The 21,903-nt window shown below is 43.4% G+C and overlaps 2 protein-coding genes across 5 annotated transcripts in view; one reads left to right on the forward strand and one right to left on the reverse strand.

Moving 5' to 3' along the window:
* Positions 1-792: 792 nt before the first annotated feature.
* CKS2 (CDC28 protein kinase regulatory subunit 2) lies at positions 793-3,252 on the reverse strand. The gene is made up of 3 exons (XM_027653256.1): positions 3,099-3,252; positions 2,190-2,317; positions 793-1,235 (listed from the first exon to the last, which is right to left on the reverse strand). Exons 1-3 carry the CDS (start codon positions 3,155-3,157, stop codon positions 1,183-1,185), a joined length of 240 nt encoding a protein of 79 aa, XP_027509057.1. The 5' UTR covers positions 3,158-3,252; the 3' UTR covers positions 793-1,182.
* An 827-nt stretch (positions 3,253-4,079) lies between these two features.
* SHC3 (SHC adaptor protein 3) overlaps positions 4,080-21,903 on the forward strand; it is a 90,396-nt gene continuing 72,572 nt past the window's right edge. For 3 of the 4 annotated variants that reach the window (XM_027653230.1, XM_027653233.1, XM_027653238.1), the window contains exons 1-2: positions 9,422-9,760; positions 21,109-21,225. The gene's annotated coding sequence lies outside the window, so the exon portion shown is untranslated. Of the gene's footprint in view, positions 9,369-9,421; positions 9,761-21,108; positions 21,226-21,903 lie in introns of those variants that run through there. The other variant, XM_027653231.1, reaches the window with a different exon arrangement.

Here is a 21,903-nt window from a genome sequence, read left to right on the forward strand (position 1 = left end):
GCAGGGAGTGCGGGATCCTGTGCCACAGGGATGGAGGGCAGGGAGTGTGGGCAGGCACGCACCCTGGACCCTCCAAAGACACCAGGCCGAGGAAGAGCACGGCTTAGGCGGAGCTCAGCGGGATTCTTAGTGAAAGTGTGACCCGGCCTAGTTCAGACCACCACTAAGACAGACAGCTCAGGCAGCTTTTAGAGGAAGGCCTACAAGGGTCCTTTTCCTCACCAGACTTTTCATGTTACTTACCCCTGTCTCCACAACAAGCACACACATGACACAGGGACAGCACATGCCAGCACATGCATGGCTTAAGTCACATGCAGATGGATCCTGCTGTCGCTGGCCTTCCAAATCCTACACAGCTGTAATGCTAACTCATGTTGGAAATGAACCCCTGGTACTGAGAGTTACTGAAAACACAATATACTGAAGTACCTCTTTTTAAAAAGAAAATAAATCTGAGCGTACGGCTGCTAGTACAGGGTCCCAAGACTTCACAGTGACAATTCCAAAGCAAGACAGGAAGTGCAGGCTATAACTTGCAGAGTAAAAGCTTGTGACAGAAAGTTAACTGGTACTAGCAGAGTTAACCGAACAAGCATAAAGACATCTCTATGCTATATTAAGAAGTACACAACACAGTTTATACCAAGTAATCAGGGATAGGATCACCAAGTTACTGTTTTCCAGTATGAAAACAGTAGGTACTGTAGGTATGAGTAGGTACTCATAAAATGTTAGACAACAAATACTTGTTTTGACAGTAAATTAGAACTCCAGGCACTGAGGCTTTATAGAACACAACAAGCAGTTTATTTCTTAAGCCTACTTCCTCCTAAACAGAACAACTAATAGATTTGAATATACTAGGATACAGCAGAAAAGATGAGTGCAAAAGTCACTGAACACAGATAACGAGATCATCTAACCAGAATGTGCAACACAAACATAAATGCAATTTAATTCAGAGAGGCACTTACATTGACAGTAAACATAAAGCCATCCGCTCTTTTAACATTATAGCAGCCTACTTGAAATTTCACTTGACTGAGCTTTGTTGCTGTGAATAATACAGCTCATGCACAGGTTTGGATGTATGTTTTGTTAACTTTAAAGTATTCACTGAATACTGCCAACATATATACACTCATATACATAGTTCCAGAAGATTGAAGAGGCGATGACTTATTTCTGCTCCGCCTTTTGAAGACGTCTCCTGAAGAGCAGAATATGCGGCTCTGCGGAAAGAAAATTGAATGCTATCAGATAAGCAGATCAAGAAGTCCGAATATGGCTCTTTAATTTCAGAAGTCTGGAAGAGTAGTTGAAGCTTGCTATCAGATAAGCAGATCAAGAAGTCCGAATATGGCTCCACGTGTAACATTAACAGACCAACTTTGCAGTAACCATGTAACAGTCAAACAGGTGTTTTTTAGTTTTATACCAAATGGTAGCTGTGTCATAAACTTAAGATACTTACAGGAAGGAAGTACTGGAAAAAACAGTAGTTTTGGTTAGTACCAACTGTCTCTTAACATTAGGCTATGTGATGAACTCTTACTGAAAACTTAGACTAGCAAACTAGGTAAACTGTCTGTCAGGTACATCATGTCAAGCATCAAAAAAATCCACTTTAGTTAATACAGTCAGCTTACATTATTATTGATCTGACTTATACCTAAACACCTCCAGAAAAGTCTAAAGTATCAAAGGTAAGGGAAACACTGGAAGGTTACACTAATTTCTTCACCTGATTCTTCAGAAACTTGGAGCTCCAATTGCTGCTGCAGTTCACGTATCACCTGTTACTTTTTAGTCAGGCTTGTCAATGGTAAGTTACCTAAAAAGGCTCTTCTCACAGTACATCCTCATTCGTAGACTCTGGGGCTTCACACTCCATTAAATAAAATACTGATTTTTAAGTAGGCTCTATAGCTAGAGTTCAAACTGTACTGTAGATTTTTCAGAGCACTAACACAGGATCTTACCTACATGAGCATTAAGGTTATGTTGCCTTTGTTGACAAAGGGATAAAATAGGAAGAAAATAAGCAGGAGTCTAAACACTTGGTATTTAATTCCAGCTGGATTCCACAGCAGAACGAGTTATGCATTACACACTCCAGCTAAGCACCAGGCTGTTAGTGTTTTAGATACCTTTTTTTTCCACCTAATTCTTTCAGATGTGCTTACCAGGCTCATGGATCATGTAGTGAACCCAGCCAAGACTCTGCTGAACACCAAGACGTCTCCACTCTTCTTCAGACATCAGATGAGTTTTTGGCACTTGTTTTGAAAGTTCTCGTGGCAACATCACGTGTCTGTACAGATTCAATTATTAAACACACAACACTAGAAAACTTGAACAGCTCTGCAGCAAAAGACAGCAAGCAAGTAATGAATAATTACTTTCTCTATAAAAAAGCCTAGGGTATATGACTGTTACCACGAATCTGATTATGAAATCTGTCTCACAGTCGAGTTTAAAATCACTTATGCCTATTAAACATTACATCCGTAATGCAATTACATATTGGAAGCCAAACTGCATTCTAGAGGAGATTAATTCTTCTTCACGCTCCAGTCACGCTGCATTTATATAAGTATGCGTTCCTGGCAAGCGGCTGCCGTATCTGCTGCTTGAAAAAATAAGGACTTTGGACTTCTAAAATGTTTGTAACACCGCTTTAAAGTAAGCCTAAAAGAGTTACAACTCCAGCAGCAGCCCCGTCAGTAGAGGCCGGCGCAGCCCCATCCCAGGCGCTGCCACAACTCCCTCCCTGTGGTGGCGGCGCTCCGCGCCCTCCATCGCCCTGCGGCCAGGGCTCGCCTTAGCCGCTCGCCAGGCGATCGGGGCCAGCCGACAGCAGCATTCGGTCACCCGTCCCCCATTCCACAGCCGGCCCAAAGCCACGCGAAAGCCCAGCACGGAGAGGCTCGGCTCGACACGGCCCTGCTCGCCGGCCCTGCGCCCTCCCTGGCCCCGCTCCACCCGTTCCCTGAAGGCAGCGGGCACGCGTCGGGAGAGGCGCCTGCCCGAGCCGCCCTCCTCCGGAACGGCTCCTCCGAATCCCTCCAGCGGGCCCTCCCGCAGTCTCTTACCGGTACTCGTATTCCTCGTCACAGTATTTATCGGAATAGTAGATCTGCTTGTTGGCCATGGCGGTAGGAGCGGCGGCGGCGACAGGAGCCCCTCTCTTTCTCTTTACGCCTCAGGGATGCCTCGCGCACTAACCGCCCGCTTCCGCGCCTCGCGCCATTTGAATCCGGCGGCTCGGCTCCCATTGGCTCTTGCCGGGGCCGGCCAATCGCGTGCCGCGCCGCGTGACCCGCGCGCTCGCCTCCCGCAGCCAGTCCGCGGAGGCCGCGGCGGCTGCGTCACGGGGCGGAGGGGGGGAGGGGGGCGGTTGGGAGGGCGCGGGCGCGCCATTGATTGGCCAGCGGCGGCCGGGGCGGGGCGGGGGACGCGCACCCTTCCAGCGCTTTCCAGCACGCGGGGAGGGGAGGGGGGAGAAGCTGCGGGGTCTCGCGCATGCGCGGCCCGTGTGGAGCGGGGGGTCCCACCAGCCCCGTCCCGGGTGTCCCCGGGCGCCGGGACCGCTCCCTGCGGCTTCGTGCTCCCGTGGGAAGCGCGGTGCCCTGCTTGCCCCGTGCCTGCCATCAGCCCGCTCTGCCTTGGGCTGTCGCGCTTCGCGTGCGGCGCTCGCTCGCGGTGCGGGCAGACCGACCGTGGGGGCGCTCGGGGCAGCGTGGGCGCTGCGGGCCGCGTTCCCGGCGCACGGGCCGCCTTTTCCCTTGGGAAAACCTGCCTAGGGTTGATAAGGAGCTCCGTGCCTCCCGGGGTGTGTTTATGGGTGGTGTTTATGCCAGCTGGGGTTAGAGGAACTCAGTGGGGACGTGGCCAGGAAGGGCGATTTCACGGCTGCTTTCAAAGAACCGTAAGGAGTGGGGAGTGACCTTGAAGGTAATCTCGCTCCAACCCCGTGCCGTGGGCACGAGGTCAGGTTGCCCAGAGCCCCGTCCAGCCTTGAGTGCTGCCAGGGATGGGGCATCCACAACCTCCCTGTTGCGGTGCCTCACCACCCACACAGCAAACAAGTTTTCCCTAATATCTAACCTAAATTTGCTCTCACGCTCCATGTACCCTGGCTGCAGTGTGCTGCTCTCGTGTTAGGCCTCTGCAGGAAAAGGAGACTGGTTTTTTTAAGTTTCTGCTTTCGTGGTGCTGCCAGAAACACAGGTACTGCCCGTGATAATGTAGTGCATCTGTCTGATAGCTGTTCTGATGGAGAAGAAAGCAACCAAGGCCGTGTGAGGCATGGCATGCATAGGTAATAGGGATGATTTTCTTAGCATCATTGTTTCAGTTGGCACTGCAGCCTGTCTTAATAAAGTTTAGGCCAGTCTCACACCTTACAGCCACTAAAAGGAGTGCTTATCATAATGTAGCAGTAATATTTTTCTCTTGTATTAGGGCTTGTTGGCGCAGGTCATCTACAGGTAAAATGAAGTCAGTGTTTTCAAACTGCTGTAGTTAAACGTGTGAAATTCATTTAGCAAAGGTCCTCAGCAGGAGTGTCAATTCCAGTATAATTGTAAAAGTACAAACCACCTGTAATTTTTCAAAAGTATTGATTGGATTATTCAAAACAGAGGGGCTTGGGGGTTTTTTAGCTTAATTTCAGACATCACAACTGATTTTTTTTTTTTAAATACCTGAGGCAGAGCATACACAATAATTTCTGTTAGGAATGTCATTGTGTAATAATGGGGGGGGGAAGAATAACTCGTCATGACAAAGGGGTTTGCTGGATTGGAAGACGTTTCATTTCTGTGCCTTCTTTCTGAGCTTTCTGCTTGTCTCATGGATATTCCACATGAGGAAAAAATGACCTTCATATAAGGCTGTCTGTAAGCCTTCCTCCTATGAATTTGTTCAGAAGTGAAGGTCTGGCATCCCTTTAAAGCAACTTTCCCTTCTATTACTAATACTCATAATGATACCTGATCATAATTTTAAAGAGGATTAAAAGGATTCTTAGGTAGATATGTGTTCAATCTTATTTGAGATCCCTCTGATTAATTTGAAAGTCCTTGTTAGTCAGGACTGACCCAAGTGTGTTTGTAAGGCAACTGGCAGAGCTGACAAAACTAACATATTGGTTTTAATAATCCAGGATTAGGAGATCTTATTTTGTATCCAAGTGTCATTTCAGCTTCTTCTTTCATCAGTTCTTTTCCCAGACAGGACTTAAAAGCATTGGTGAATGATAAATAATGCAACAGTACCAGGAACTTGTTAAGTTCCACTATTAATTTGCTATCTTTTTTCCTAAAATGAAAACATTAGTGTTAGGGATATCATTCGTGAAGTTACTGGAAAAAAGTAATAAACTTGCTGAGTGGCTAAACTTGTTAAACAGTTAAGCTTGACAATCATTTCCAGTCACGTGAACAACAAGAAAAGCATCAGGAGTAGTCAGCATGGATTCATCATGACATCTTGACCAACCTGATAAACTTGTGTGATGAAATGGTCTGGCAAAGCCAGGGGGAGAGCAGTCATTATTGTTTGCCTAGGCCTCAGTAAGGGTTTTGACTTCAGTAATACCTTCCTAGAGGAGCAGTTGATGCATGGGGTGGATGTGCAGGCAGTGCAGTGAATGGCTTGTCCCAGAGCGTGGTGATAGCACAGAGTCTAGTGAAGGGCCCGTAATTAGAGGTGTGTCCTAGGGGTCAGTACTGGGCCTGAGCTTTTTCAGCGTCTTGGTTAGTGACCTGTGCAGTGGGGCAGAGTGTCTCACCAGCAAGGTGACACCTTGGAACTGAATAAACAGTAACCAAGTAACACCGAGTAACTGAGGAACCAGAGGGTTGTGCTGCCGGGTGGATGAACTGCAGAAATGTGCTGAGAAAAACCTCATGAAGTTGAAGAAGGGGAAGTGCAAAGTCCTGCACCTGGGGAGGAACAATCACAGACCCTGGTACATGGTGGGAAACACCCAGCTGGAGACGAGTTTTCAGAAAAGGCCCTGGTAGTTTCCTAGACACTGAATCGGATGTAAGCCAGCACTGTGTCCTTGAAGAGAGGAAAGCTGAGTGCCCTGGGCTGCATTAGGGTGAGTGTTGCCAGCAGACTGAGGAAGGTGATCCTACCCCTCCATTCAGCACAAGTGAGGCTGCTGCTGGAGTACCGTGCCCAGCTCTGGGCTCCTCAGTGCAGGGGGAAGTTGGTGCTGCTGGAAAGAGTCCAGTGAAGGCTACAAAGATGAAAACGTGAAGGCAGTGTAAAAAGAAGACCAGAACCAGGCTCAATCCAGTGGTGCCCAGTGACAGGTCTAGAGGCAGTGGGCACAAACTGAAACATGGGATGTTCCTTGTGAACATCAGGAAGGCTTTTTTACTGTGAAGGTGATGGGGCACTGGCAGAGGTTACCCAGAGAGCTGCTGCAGTCTCCATCCTTAGACATCTTCCAAAGCCATCTGGACACAATCCTGGGCAATGGACCCTAGGTGACCCTGCTTGATCAGAGATGTTAAACCAGATGACCTCCATAGATCCACCCTCAGCCACACTGTATGGTACTGTGTGAAACAGGGCTCTTCAGCATTTTCTTCAGAATACTGTTGCACACAAAGGCTGTGTCAGTCACACTGCAAAGAAGGGAACAAACTGTTCTGTAACTAGTGTGGAGGGAACAAAAATACTTGAACTTTAGCAAGGCAGCTTTGTGCTGGACCTTAGGAAACATTTCCTACTGGTACCTAATTTAATTGTCTAGAACATTTTAGAAAAAATACATCCTGCAGGAATATTTTAGGTACAAATATTTTAGGTACAAACTGATCTTGTCTGTGATCAGTTGTTTCTTTGGGGCCTGCTTTCTGTGTTTGTGTCAGTTATGCTTTCCCATTGTAACGTTTGCTGATATTGACTGTAGAACAAAAGTAATTTTTTTTCTCTCCAGTGCTCTAGAATGATGTTTTAATTTTAATTGTAATACGTTTTCCTGTTTAAAGAAGTTAGTTTCTGAAATTAGGATTGTTAGGTGGTGAATCGACATCCTGATTGAAGATTCTGAACCAGGTCAGGAGTGAATGAAACCACAAATACCTATATTTATTAAAGGGAAAAGCTGCTGACAAGCTCCTACCATACAATCATCCCTCAGCATGTCGAAGGCATGTGTCAAAGCATATTTCAAAGTTTGCCACAGAGCAGACTGAAAAGGATTCTGCATAGCTTTAGGGGCATAGGTCTGTTAGAAGAAACGTGAGACAGCTGCTCAACTGGAGTGTAAACTCCTGCTTAGAGCCCTGATTAGGGCAGTTGCTGTGATTCAGTTGCTGCTGAAACACAAGATAAAGTGGCAAAACCCAAGATAAAATGGCAAAACACAGGGAGAATATTGTTGAGCTTCTGTCCCTGTCTCCTGTTGCCGTTAACGGGCAGGTATAATTTTGAGCATCAATATTCTGCACTCCGTTGGAGAACAGCATGACTGTAGGCAGCATAGAGGCTCTTTAGGACTGAAGATGGACTATGGACATTATTGGGGGGGATGATCTCATGTACCTAGACAGAAGCAGACTTAAATCCTCTGTATAACCTGTTACTTGTGACCAAGGCCATCCACAGAGGTATGTGGGCCATGATAAATAAAAATCTGTTACAATGAAGGGCCCATGTGCACCTTACTGTTGGATATACAGAGCTCAGGATGTAGGTTGTGGTAGATGAAAATATTTTCTGTGCTTTTTGTCAGAAGGGGAAGATGCAAGTTTTCCCATCTGTGTTGTGCATAGCAGTCTCTGATTGACATTTTCTGCAGATTTTTCTGGTTAGTTCTATTAGACATTTGGAAAAAAAAATAAGTTATATGTACTTTTACTGTGCTTCAGTTTTCAAACATGTCCTTGTAAAACACTAACGTCAGATGCTTGAATGTATTTTTCTGAATAGAACAGCAAGATCAGAGTCAAGGAACCTTTTGTACTGTCTTCATGAGTCATAGTCATATATACAGTTAATAACTTGTGAATAATCTGAGCATGAATCACATTCGTAGCATATATTGATGAACCGTTATCTATGTTTTTATATTTTCAATGTTTCTTAAACAAGGCTTAAACAAGCAAGGCTTAAACAGTCATACTCTTCATCAGTTTTGATCCTTAATTTTGAACCTGTTGGCTGGTTTGGTCAAACTTAACAGGAATGCTGATAAATTATTGCAGATTTCATGATAACAGGTGGATGGGTAGAGCAGAAGGACTCTGATGGAGGATGATGTTACAGTTAAACTTATGCCTTACTAGGCAGAGAATCTACATGGGAAAAAAAGCTTTGCATAAATGCTTCAGTGGTAAATATCCTTCAGCCTTTGGTGCATATGCCTTCTGAGGCAGTAAAGCCACAAACACATTGAGTCAGTAGAAAATCGGTCTCACTTTGTTCTTATTTCAGTGAGATTACTTTTTATTTGCTGATTTGATTTGCTGGTTCTGTGTGATCTTTACCTGGTATCCCACAACACTAGTAACCCTCAAAGCACCCTCAGGCTACTCATATGTGTAATATTAACAGTATTCGTCTCTGCAGGCTTGATCTTCAGAATTAGTTTGCCTCAATTTAGATACTTAAATTTGAATTTACTACTTTACTTCATTTGAAAGACTTTATAATAAGCATTGAGTTATTTGTGTGCTAGTTAACATCCCCTCGGTAAATGCAGAAGATGGATTATTTTTGTCTTGTTTTTCAGTTCACACAAAAATGTGAACCAGGTCCTGGAGAGACTAAAGAATGACGCTATGTTTTGATAGTTTAGCTGTCTGAGAATAATCCAATGTAAGTGTTGAAAATAATCTAGCTGAATTGCTGAGGATTTTCCTCTGAGAGAAGATAAACTAGAAAAATAGACCCAATTATGATACATGTTCCTACCAGTACCCATGCTGGTTCAAGAACAGCATTTTAAAAGGTGTTCTTGAATAAATTCTTGAATACATTATTCCCAAGTCATAGCTTGCAGGATGAGTTTAGAAGTGCAGACTGTGTACAATTCATTCAGATCCTTGCAGAGCTTGGAGGCTAGTGTTGATCTGTGTAATTTCATTGAGATTTAATTGTCTTACTCTGTTTCTATGGATCTTCTTGTGGAAGTAATCATCAGAACCTAGTCAAAAGACTACAGCTCAGATCTGAAAAGTGACACTGATGAGCCTTGGGGTGACATGCCAGTGTTGGGGTTGAAATAATATCCCAGCTGAAGTGCATCTGCACCAGTGCACACAGCATGAGTAACAGACAGGAGGAGGAGGCCATTGGCAGGAGGAAAGCTGTGACATAGTCACTGTCAGGGAAACGTGGTGAGATGACTCTCATGACTGGAGAGCTGCAGTGGATGGTTACAAACTCTTCAGAAGGACCAGGTGAGGAAGGAGAGGGGGTGGGATGGCTCTGTACACTGGATGGTGTTCTGACTGTGCAGAGCTCCAGGGCAGTGGTGTGAGGACTGGGGGGAAGCTAACGAGGCAGACATCCTGGTGGGAGACCATCCATCTGCTGTGGAGCTCCCAGCCAGGATGAAGAGGCAGATGAAGTATTTTATAAGTGTCTGGCTGACGTTTCACGATTACCAGCCCTTGTTCTTGTGGGAGACTTTAACCTGCCACACGTCTGCTGGAAACTCAGCACAGTGGACCAGAGGCAGTCGAGTGAGTTCACGGAGCATGTGGAAGATAACTTCCTGACACAGCTGGTAAGTGAGCCTGCAAGAGGGGCTGCCCTGCTAGACTTGCTGTTTAAGGACAGAGAAGGGCTGGTGGGAGATGTGGTGGTCTTGGGCACAGTGACCAGGAAATGATATTTTCAATTCTTGGTGAAGTAAGGAAGGGAGTCAATAAAACCTGTACCTTGGGCTTCCAGAGGGTGGACTTTGGCCTGTTCAGGACACTAGTTCAGAGAGTACCTTGGGAAACAGTCCTTAAAAACAAAGGGGTCCAGGAAGGCTGGACACACTTTAAGAGGGAAATCTTAAAGGTGCAGGATCAGGCCATCCCTATTTGCCTAAAGACAAGCTGGCAGGGAAGACTACTGGCCTGGCTGAAGAGGGAGCTTTCACTGGAACTCATGGAATAAAAGAGGTTTTATGACCTTTGGAAGAAGGGGGAGGCAACTCAGCAAAAGTACAAGGATGTTGTTAGGCCTGTCAGCCTGACCTTGGTGCCTGGGAAAGCTGTGGAACAGATCATCTTGAGTGCAGTCACACAGCACATACAGGACAACTGGGGATCAGGCCCAGCCAGCATGGGTTTAGGAAAGGAAGGTCCTGGTTGCCCAACCTGATCTCTTTTTATGACCAGGTGACCTGCTTAGTGGATGAGGGAAAGAGGATGTTGTCTACCTGGACTTTGATCAAAGAGGATGTTTTCTACCTTTACTTTTATCAAAGTAAAGCCTTTGATACTGTCTCCCACATCATTTTCCTGCACTTGTGTCACAACAACCCCAGACTGTGCTGCATCTTGGGGAAGAGTGGTAGGAAAGCAACTGGAAGAGGACCTGGAGCCGGTGGTGAACAGCCAGCTGAACCTGAGCCAGCAGTGTGCTCAGGTGGCCAAGAAGGCCAATGGATCCTGGCTTGTGTCAGCAATAGTGTGACCAGCAGGGCCAGGGCAGTGATTGTTCCCTGGACTCAGCACTGATGAGGCCACACTTCAAGTGCTGTGTCCAGCTCTGGGCCCCTCAGTTCAGGAAGGACATTGAGGGGCTGGAGCAGGTCCAGAGAAGGGTAATGGAGCTGGTGAAGGGTCTGGAGAGTAAGTCCTGTGAGGAGCAGCTGAGGGAGCTGAGGTTGTTTAGCTTGAAGAAAAGGAGGCTCAGGGGAGACCTTTATTGCTCTCTACAACCACCTGAAAGGAGATTGTAGCCAAGTGGGGGGTTGGCCTTTTCTCCTGGGCAGACAGACACAGGACAAGAGGAAATAGCCTCAAGCTGAACCAGGGGATATTCAAATTGGACATCAGGAAGAATTTCCTTACTGAAAGGATTGTCAAGCGTTGGAATGGGCTGCTCAGGGAGGTGGTGGAGTCACCAGTCCTGGAGGTGTTCGAGAAATGATTGGACATGGCACTTAGTGCAGTGGTTTAGTTAACAAGGTCGACTTCAGTGGAAGGTTGGGCTTGATGTTCTTGGAGGTCTTTTCCAGCCTTGATGAATGGAAAATGACTCTATTCCCATGTTAAACAAAATCAATAATGCTGAATTTAGCAGATGATTTCCATAGCAACCAATGCTCATATAACAAATTCAAGATGATACTGTATAATGACTGGAGAATCAAGCAGAAGAAGATGCTGTCAAATGAGGCACAGCTCTCCTCAGATTTTTCCTGTGGGCTGTGCAATGTGATGCTGTCTTAAAGCGGATCAAGGACAAAAAAACCTGTAGCTCAGTCTCAGAGTTCTTCATTTACTGGCTATTTTTGACACAATGTTTAAATAGTTTGAGTAAAGGCTCTATTTAAACTTTAAAATGTCAGTGCTAGACCTCAGAAAAGATCCTTTTAGCCAAACTTATCGCTGTGGCTTTCTCTAATGGATACCTTCCAGAATTAAATAGTGTAAGAATCAGAAAAGCATGTGATGACATGTTCCCATCTTAGTCTCGATTCTGGGCCTACTGATGAGGGATTTCTTTACAAATAATAGGCCATGTGAATTTCTGTTTCATGAATCTTCATGTCCTCTTTGGGCCAAACATTTTTTCTCCACTGTGTGAGGGTTAGCAGTGGGTCTGTCAGCTCTCTGGGAGAAGATATTGACTGGGGAAACTTGCGAGTATATCCTTGAGATAAGAAAACTATGTACGCAGCCCTAAGGAAAGAAAAGACAGACTGTGGAGTGCTTAGATTCAGTCCTGTGGGAACCCCAGTATAGCCTTGAGCCTTGCCAAATACATCAGCAATAAATAATAGCAGATTAAAACACTGTTGCTTGCTTATCTAAGTTGCTGCTTGCTACTAATAAGGGATATAAAAAGGCACATGGGAAAAATAAAGAGAGACTTGTGTTTTGCTCTGAACTTGACTGTTAGTGTATTTTTTATTGACCACCACAACAACACTGTATCTTGTTACAAGGACTTCCGTGGCTAAACAAGTTCCCTTATGAGAAGCAACATCTTTTGTTTGTGTTAAATCTGCCACGTGCTGGGTTTTCCGTTGAAAGAGCCTTTGTGTATTTATTCATTGTCCCAGATGTTTGTAGTTTCCAGAGGTAGGATTTATATACTACAGGTTTATAGGCTAAGATTTTGATTTTGAGTCCAATGAATTGAAATTTTCCCCTCCTCTTACATGAATGTTCCTCGCTAACTTCTGTGAAGTAACTCAAACGTTTAAGATGTATCACAAATTTTGAACATACACAGGAGTGAAAGAAAATGTATGTGAGCTGAAAATACATCTGTTTGAGAGTATTAAAAAGGTTGCTCAAAGTGTTGTTCAATTAAAGTAGTAGAAGATGACTGAATTCAAATGAATTCAAACAGAATCCAAATAAACCACATACACAGAAATATTTTTTTTCTTAAGGTTATTGTGGCAGTTCGAGGTTTAAAATAGCCACTGGAGGGCTCACTGATCTCATGTTAAATGACAAGTTGTCTTTGCAAGTCAGTACTTCTGGCTTTTGGTTAAGGCAGTATAAATTGCTGTGCTCCCTATTTGAAGAAGACTGGATGATAACAGAATTTTTGAAGGTAATGGGCAGAGAACAATTACATTTTTGTGTCAAAGAATAACAGTTTTATGACTATTAACCATGTCACAGTGTGGGAACATTTACAAATGTTTGGAAGGTAGACGGATCTAAATGTTATAAGTGTAAAGGACCAGAGTTCCCACCCCCTTACAATAAAAAATGTAAAAAACTCTTCCTGTCAGACAGCAGGGTTTCCCCATTTTGAGGAGCCACCTACACAGGGCAGATTTTCCCTTCCCTCCTCTGTTTTGTGTGTGACACCAAAGCTTCTGTGACGAGTCAGGCCCAGGGCTCTGGTCTTTTTGGATCACTGGTAGAACTGGGATGAAATGCAACACATGATTGATGTGGGTTTCTCCTGGCATTTTGAATCAAGTCTTTATTTCATTGGAGTTAAACAGAACTTAGTTTTCAGAAATTTTGGGAACAATGAATTCTATTTACATATTCTAGTATTTTTGTATTTTCCCCAGGCTGAATTTTTCCTTTGCCCTTTTGTTTTTTAGGCATCTTTCTTGGATGTGATTATTGTCCTATTCCTGATTCAGTGAATGCAGCTAGGTGGTTTATATTTAGTATGAGCATGTTCCTTAAGTTCACGGGAGTATTTACCACTCTTCTATGGGATAAACATGTGCTGAACAAAATACACAGCTCCTGAAGTGATTTTACCAGTCAAGTATATCCAGATATTTTGCCAAAATATCATTCTTTTGCTTTGTGTTCCTGTAAGAATGTGTTATCCCAGAACTTCACTAATCTGTGGTTTGCTTTATGGAAACTCCCTTGATTTGTTGTCGTCCAGTGCTCATTTTTCAGCTCTGCCTGTTTCAAAATATTTCCCTTGCACTGAATAGCTATTTGAATTTTTTCCCACGATTTTGAATGCTGCATTTTGCAAGCTAATTTTTTTTTAATTCCCTCCGTATATGTCTCAACTTTGAGTGTTTGTGGTGACTCCCTTGGTCTTTATTTTAGATACTAGAAAATCATCTGTTGCGAGAGACACACAGAACTTTGAATCTATCTTGACAGACAACTTCATTCAAAATTAAGTATAAATATTTTTATTTTCTTAGTGTTCAACCCATCTTTCTAATTATCAGCTTTTTCATCATTCATGTAAAGGCAAATATCCACCCCTTAAACTGTTGCATTATACCTTATCATGCAGTATCTGTACAGAAAATAATTTAATAGGTATAACATAGATGGGAAGAGGATTCTACCTGGAAATACGTTTTGTTGGAGTCTGTCTTTCTTACTGCTCAGACTAAAAACACTCATCAAATCTATTTCATTCAGGACATTTGTTCATGGGACCATCTTTCTATCTGATACAAAAAGAGCTTTCTTCAGGTAACTTGAGATGTTACATCATCACATTGAGATGTTGTCCTGTTTTGCCAGCAGTATCCCTTTATCTAAAGAAAAGGGATTGCCTCTGCCCTAAACTTTTCTAGTTAGAAGATCATAGAGAATATTCCTAAGAATATCCTTGACTGAAGTCTGCCTTGGTCATACTTGAATCTTACATCATTACATGCATGTATTTACAGGCTTACCTTAAAAAAAAAAAAAAGGAGTTCAGCAAATTCACAGAAGAGAAACACTGGCAAACTGATTCATCTTGCTTTACAGGTATTAAAACTTAATGGCTTTTCTTTTTTTTAGCAGAATATCAGCAGTGTTGTCATGGATACTGAGTCAGGTCCTGTTTTGCCATCTTGCAGATGTGCTAAAAATGGTTTTTTTTCCTTCCCACCTTTTAACCATTCATATGGACTTGATTGAGGGTCCACTGAAATCAGTGAAAAGTCTTTAGTCATCTCAGCAGATTTCGGACTAGGATGTAAGTGAACAATAGAATGCCAGCAAATATTCTGTTTCATAATAATTTTCCGGTATTTTGTACATCTCATTCCACTGTTCAAAATCAGATGCATGCTGTGAGCTTGCTCTCATGCTGGAGCACACCAAGGTGCAAGCCTGTGCTGGCTTAGCCTGGTAGTGCAGCTCCTGCATCTTGGTATTCCTCCCATGGTAATCTGTCATCACTGTAGGAGAGACATGCAGGCTCAAAATATTAGACCTTGGGGCTTTTAAAACAATTTTTTTTAACTTTTATTTTGGGGCATAACCTTTTAGTCTGAGGTTCAGAGTATGAACTGACTGCAGGTTTGGAAATCATTCTTTTGTACTGTTGTATTTGGTGATGCTTTCATAGAATCATAGAATCAGCCAGGTTGGGAAGGACCTCTGAGATCATCAAGTCCAACCCCTGATCCACTATCACCGTGGTTGCCAGCCCATGGCACTGATGCCGCATTCAGTCTCATCTTAAACACCTCCAGGGACAGTGACTCCACCCCCTCCCTGGGCAGCCCATTCCAATGGCTGAGCACCCTCTCTGTAAAGAATTTCTTCCTAATATCCAACCTAAACCTCCCCTGGCACAGCTGAAGACCCAGCCCTCTTGTCTTGTTGATGGTTGCCTGGGGAAAGAGACCAACCCCCACCTGGCTCCCCCCTCCTGTCAGGGAGTTGTAGAGAGTGAGGAGGTCTCCCCTGAGCCTCCTCTTCTCCAGCCTGAACAGCCCCAGCTCCCTCAGCCTCTCCTCACAGCACTTGTGCTCCAGTCCCTTCCCCAGCCTCGTTGCTCTCCTCTGGACCTGCTCCAGCCCCTCAATGTCCTTCCTGAGCTGAGGGCCCAGAACTGGACACAGCACTCCAGGGGTGGCCTCACCAGTCCTGAGTCCAGGGCAAGAATCACTTCCCTGGTCCTGTAGCCACACTGTTCCTGATCCAGGCCAGGATCCATTGGCCTTCTTGGCCACCTGGGCACACTCTGGCTCATGTTCAGCTTCCTGTCAATCCCCACTCCCAGCTCCCTTCCTGCCTGGCTGCTCTCCAGCCACTCTGTCCCCAGCCCGTGGGGCTGCAGGGGGTTGTTGTGACCAAAGTGCAGGACCCAGCACTTGGCCTGGTTGAACCTCATCCCGTTGGAATCAGCCCAACTCTCCAGCCTGTCCAGATCCCTCTGCAGAGCCCTCCTGCCTTCCAGCTGATTGACACTCCCTCCCAGCTTGGTGTCATCTGCAAATTTGCTGATGATGGACTCAATCCCCTCATCTAAATCATCAATAAAGATATTAAACAGAACTGGACCCAACACTGATCCCTAGGGACACCACTGGTGACCAGATCCCAGCTGGATGCAGCTCCATTCCCCACCACTCTCTGGGCCTGGCCCTCCAGTCAGTTCCTAACCCAGCACAGGGTGCCCCTGTCCAAGCCTGGCTGCAACTTTTCCAGGAGAATGCTGTGGGAGATGGTGCCAGAGGCTTTGCTGAAGTCCAGAGAGACACATCCACAGCCTTCCCCTCATCCATCAGGTGGGCCACCTGATCATAAAAGGAGATCAGGTTGGTCAGACAGGACCTGCCCTTCCTAAACCCATGCTGGCTGGGTCCGATCCCTTTCATCTCGGTCCATGAGTTGTGGGACCGTGACCCCCTCTTGGAGTGGATTTGGCTGCAGCAGCTGAGTCAGAGCAGCTGCCAGGGATCCCTTCCCACTGGTGGCAGTGGTGAGAAGAGGCTCCCAGGCAGCACCACGGGGAGGATATGCCAGGGTCAACCCCAGACTGCAGGGAGCCTGAGCTACAGTCCCCTCTGTGTCACAGGCATGATTGTGCCTGGCCCAGGGTCCTACACCTGCTGTCTGTGCCATCGCACTGGACTCCCAGCACTCCTTCCCTTAGGTAGCTCTTGGTCCTGGCTTTTCCCTGACACTAAAATTTGTCAGCTGTATCTTAGAACTGTCAGGTCTGTAATACCTCCTTTTTTTGTCTTTTTTCAGTTTCCCTTTTTCTCCAAACCAGTTTTTCCAACTCACCCTCCCCTCTGTGATGGTGGAATTGCCTGCCTTTCCGGCACAGCCATGTCACTCTTGACTCACTGGTCCCACTCATCCTACCTGCTGTACAGCACAGAGCTGAATCCTGCATGACAGTCTCTGACTTCAACCTCAAGCCAGAGGTTATAGAATGCACTGCATCTCAAAATACTGCTGGTCATTCAGACTTTATGAATTGTCTCTTTTTTTTTTTTGAAGAAAAAAATCCCTATACTTACTGCTGACCATGCTGATTTTAATCTTAGATGAAACATTGAAGACTGTGGGAGATGATAGCCTGATTCTTTGAGAGAGCAGAAAAAAATACTGTGAATTTGTCTCTTGCCATACCTTCTGGAATGAGGTGTTTGGTAACATAACAACCTCAGTGCAAGTTTTTGGCAGGCAGAGGGGTGGGGACGTGTAAACTTGGTTTGCATTTTTGACTGAGTCTGCACTGTGGAAATTCACATACATCAATACCCGTGGGACATGCCTCCCAGGATGCATGGCTCTCCATTCCTTTACAGCATACCAACGCCTAAAAATCTGACACAGTTCTACACTTTTTAAACCGTCTTTAGTTGTTAAATAAGACAATCTGACTGAATCACTAAAACAGAGGCTTTATTCTTCTGTCCTCGTCGTCCCCGGATAATGGTGGAAAAGGCATGCAATGTTTACATTAAGACATTTTTATCACACCTAGCGCAATGATTTCTAGGTTACAGGAAAAGAGGCATGCAGGGATCTATTTTATACACTGTTACACACGTCTTTTCAATTTACACACTCTATTCAAACTCTTCGACAACACACAACTATTGCTAAATATATACTGGTATGTATCTCATAAGTGGTGTTAAACAGTCTCTTCTTTCTTATTTTTAACTTTGGTTGTAGGTACTCATCACAGGTAGCAGCTTCTTTTCTCCCTTACACAGACTGTCCAAGATCGCTTGGTAAATTCCAGCGTTATCTCAGGGGCCTCTGGCTGAGTTGCTGTTTCAGGGCCTCTAGCCTGAACACCTCTTTGGTTTCCCACAACAGCACAGACCAAGGACTGGCCAAAACATACCACAGATTTATTTCCTGAAACTGCAGTGGGTGGTGGAAATGGATTGCAGCCACATTTTTACAGAACCGTAATCTGCAACATACAGTTGCCATAGTCATGCAAACCTGGTCAGAGCTTCCCCTTTCATGCTCCTCAGTTTAAACAGATTACCTTACAAATTGGTATGTTAAGGCCATTACTAAGTCTTTGGTATATATACCTTTCCAATAGAATATAACTTTACTATCAAACTCTGCCGCTGTCTTCAGAAGGAACTGGGTTAGATGTTGTCACTGCTCTTGGTTTGCAACTGCAGTATGGTAAGGCTGTAAATCTGGAACAGTACTTTTTAAAAAAAACATAAAATGCATACAACTTGGAGAATGTACGTTGGGTTTGGACTTAGAAGTTTGTTTTGGGAAGATACCAGAAATAAGGTTGTGTTTCAGGACACCAGGTAAACTAATTGTTACCTGAGATTAAGTCACTTTATGTTTTTGGTTCAGGGTTTCACAAACTGCTTCCAGAATTTATTCTCCTTTGCATAGGCAGTGTTATACTTGGAGTTTGGGTCTTGACAGATAGGAAACATTTCATGTCATGTGAGAAGAAATGGATTTCAGAGACCTCGTGTTGTCAAGTCTACCATTTTGTACACGTCCATAATGCAAAACAAATCTGAAGTGAGTCCCCATTGGAAAAATAAAGGTGACACTGGTCTGTTATTACTATTATATATTACTATTATATGTGGGGTGGGGTTGCATTTGAAAGAAAATTAAATAATAAAGCGTGAACTCAGGCTCGTTATCCAGCCTGAACCCTTGAGAAGGAGTTCTTTCTCCCTTGGATCCAGTTGGCAGAAATGTGCAAGCACGGTATGGATTTAGGTGTGTGCTTTTTATTCTGAGATGAAAGGTTGCATATGGGATTAATGCTCTGGCTTGATCATGCTGTTTTCTCCTGCTTGATATCAGCCACTAATCTGTACAGCGAAGATAGGGTTAATTTAATTTTTAAGGGCACAAGAGGAGTCTAAACAATGTAGCTGGTCTAGGTCTTTGGTGACAGAGATGGGTTTTCATAAAGACAAAACCAGTATGTGCTTTTGAATTTTCAGGCAGATAAACTTGTTGTCCCTCAAAATTAAATCTTATGCATATCACTTGTCTTTTAATGGCATTGATCATTGACGTCAGTAGTTCAATGCTAAGCAGTGAAGTTTAGATTTTAGAAATGCCAGTTCACACTTTGAGAGCACTTGAACTCTATTTTAAACAGCAAAATGTTTTGCATCTGTGAAATACCCAATTGTCATTCGTCATGGACACTTTTTCCACTCTCTCTGTATGATAATTTCTTAATGTAAAATATATATATAATTAACAAATCTATGAAATCTCCTAATATAGTATGTCTGGATACTCTCACTATGTCTCTGGAGTGTTCTTCCAACATTATTGTGCATTTTTTTATGTCTCAGTTATGCCTGAGGGGTATGACAACTTTCTTCAATATGCCTTACAGCATAGCAAGCGTTACCATGGTACCTTTTAACATTTTTTCAATCAGCATATGGAGAAACAAGGGGAAAAAAAAAAGATTTGAGTGAAGAATTTTGGAATGGAATAATGCTAAAATAAACTTGTTATAAAAAATGCTCCATATGATTGATGATAAATTAAAGGAAACAGTCCTGTAATGTATCATCTGTTAGTTAAACATGTGCTCTCATTTATCTACTCAATATATAACCAAAGCCAATTACTGTAAATTAGCAACAACTAATGACAGCCTTTAATTAACTTGAAGCTGTATCCCCTTATTTAAGCCCTCAACATAATATCTGGAAGAGTGGAAAAAAATTAACCTTCAGGGTGTTCAATAATGTACTTTTTCAAAAGGTACAATTAAATTAGAGCCATTGGACTGAACGTGGGAATTGGGAATGTGGTGATTCCACAGAGTTGGCTTGTCAATGCAGTCGGCTCCTTTCTGGAGATGCAGTAGGATGTGAGAGGGAAAAAGTATTCCTGAAGGATATTAAGTGGTTGTAAGGCTCCTCACCATTCAGTTGAAGACTGGTAGAGATGCTTAAACAAATCCATAGTTTACCCAAATTTTCCAAAGCATGAACTTCTCATCACTACCCTGTTTCAAGAGTACCTTACAAAGTGTGAGTTTTGTGATGCTTCCAAGAGATATGCTAGGTAGTAAGGCTTTAAATATGTTTAAATATGCTACTTTTTTTAAATATAGTCAATCATATGATTGAGCTTTTATAAATACAACATGTTCCTTGAAGACATATGGTTTTATCAGCATGGAATGCTTTTTATGTTCAAGTTTCAACTTGTGACAGGATAAGGATGTGTTTTGCTGCAACTGTTGCCCAAAATGAAATTTTTTTAGAAAGTATATAAATTGCTTTATGGATTGTACAACCCAGCAACCAAGTGCTGAACTTACTCTACTCTGGCAATTAAAAGCACAAGTGAAGAAGTTAGACAGTAAGAACATCAAGTTATTTTTGACCCTGTGTTTGCTTTACTTTTAAGGTGACCAAAATTAAGATAAAAGGAAAAATTGTGAAGCTTAGTCTAAAATAGTAGTTCTTCAACATGCTTTTTGGTGAAGCCAAAGTTCTTCCTGCTGCATGAAGCAGATTAAAAGGTAGAATCTGGGTATTTTGCAATACTGCAAATGTAAATGCAAAAGTGAACCTCAGATTTTAAAGTGGAAAAATGTTTCCTTGAACCTTACTTTCCTTGGTGAGTTGTCTTACATTAAACTGCTCTTGTGTTGGCTGTTAATACTGTACGTCTTCTGTGAATGAACAGAGAACTTCAGTATTCAGGGTGACATCTTTGGAAGCATTAAATGCATATGCAAGCACTTTAAAATGGCAGAATGTAATTAGAGCTGTGAGTTTGACAGTAATTCCTACAAAATTACAATATTTTTCACTGTGCAGAAGGCAAAACTAAATGAAATGGATGTTGTTAGCATCTGGTAAGCATGAGCATAGTTTCTTTGAGACGGTTGACTGTCATATTTATGGCACTCTGAGTGAGATCTGCGGCTGTGACTGATTGTGCCTTACCACTCAATTGTTGCCTCTCAATCTGCCCCATTTCTAATTGGACATTAGAGAGGGTACCTCTTTCTGCAGCTTGAAAATATGAGTGGGGAGGAGGTCAAGTTCCCTTTAGTCATTCAATCAGGAGTGCTCCAGTGCAATCATACGTGCAAGACCTATTAGTTGGGAAAGCAGCCGTCTAGTGCTTTCCCAGTGCAAATAATTGCCAGGAACAGAATAGGCTTCTTGAATTAAATTCTCCTCCCCCATTTAAAATCAGGAATAACGCCAGTTTAATTCTGTTCCTGCAGATACTCTGTCTTCTTACTCCTGTTACACCCAGTACTGAGTGCTAACTGCTGGTTTTGCTGCATGTAGGACGCATTAGCACACACTTCCTAGTGCTGAAAGAAGATTCATGATTTGAGGTGGGTTATTTGCATAAATTCCTTGCATTCTTGGCTCTCCATGAATTTCTCTCATTTGTGTGCTGAAGAGTTGTGTACACAACATAAGGGTGAAAAAGAACATGTTCCTTTTTTAGCCTATAGGCCAAAACGTGCATTTACTCCCTTACTACTTTCCATACATCACAGGTATCCTTTCAGGGTGGTTTAGCTCTGTGAGAAGCCCTCAGCAATATGGGATTTTCTTTGACTGCAAAACTTCTGCTGCAGGTCGTTTGGGTTTTTTTTAATCTGTTTTCATGCAGTGTATTCTATAATGGTGTTACAGTGCATGACATATGTCATGAAATATGAATAGCAAAGATGATCAGAATTAGAAGGAAGATAATGGTAGCAGGGTTCAGGTTTGGTTTTAAATTAATCTAGACATTCTGATTTACTGACTTTAAAACAAGCCTTCTGAAGCAAATGAGAAAAATTTCTATAATCTTGTACTATTTCCACATAATTGTTAATTAATGGGCTTCACTGAACTTAACTGACTTCTTAAAAATATTATAAATGAGACAAGCATGTATTTGCTTGTTTCTGATCTTTGTCTTAGATATTTTACAAAGCAAATCCTATCCTAGTGCATAGTAAGCAATAAAAGATTTAATGAGAGAACTGAAATAGAATTCCGTTTTATGCTTACATGGT

Source organism: Corapipo altera, unplaced genomic scaffold (genome assembly GCF_003945725.1).
Source record: "Corapipo altera isolate COAL_440 unplaced genomic scaffold, ASM394572v1 61305, whole genome shotgun sequence".
Classification (NCBI taxonomy): domain Eukaryota; kingdom Metazoa; phylum Chordata; class Aves; order Passeriformes; family Pipridae; genus Corapipo; species Corapipo altera.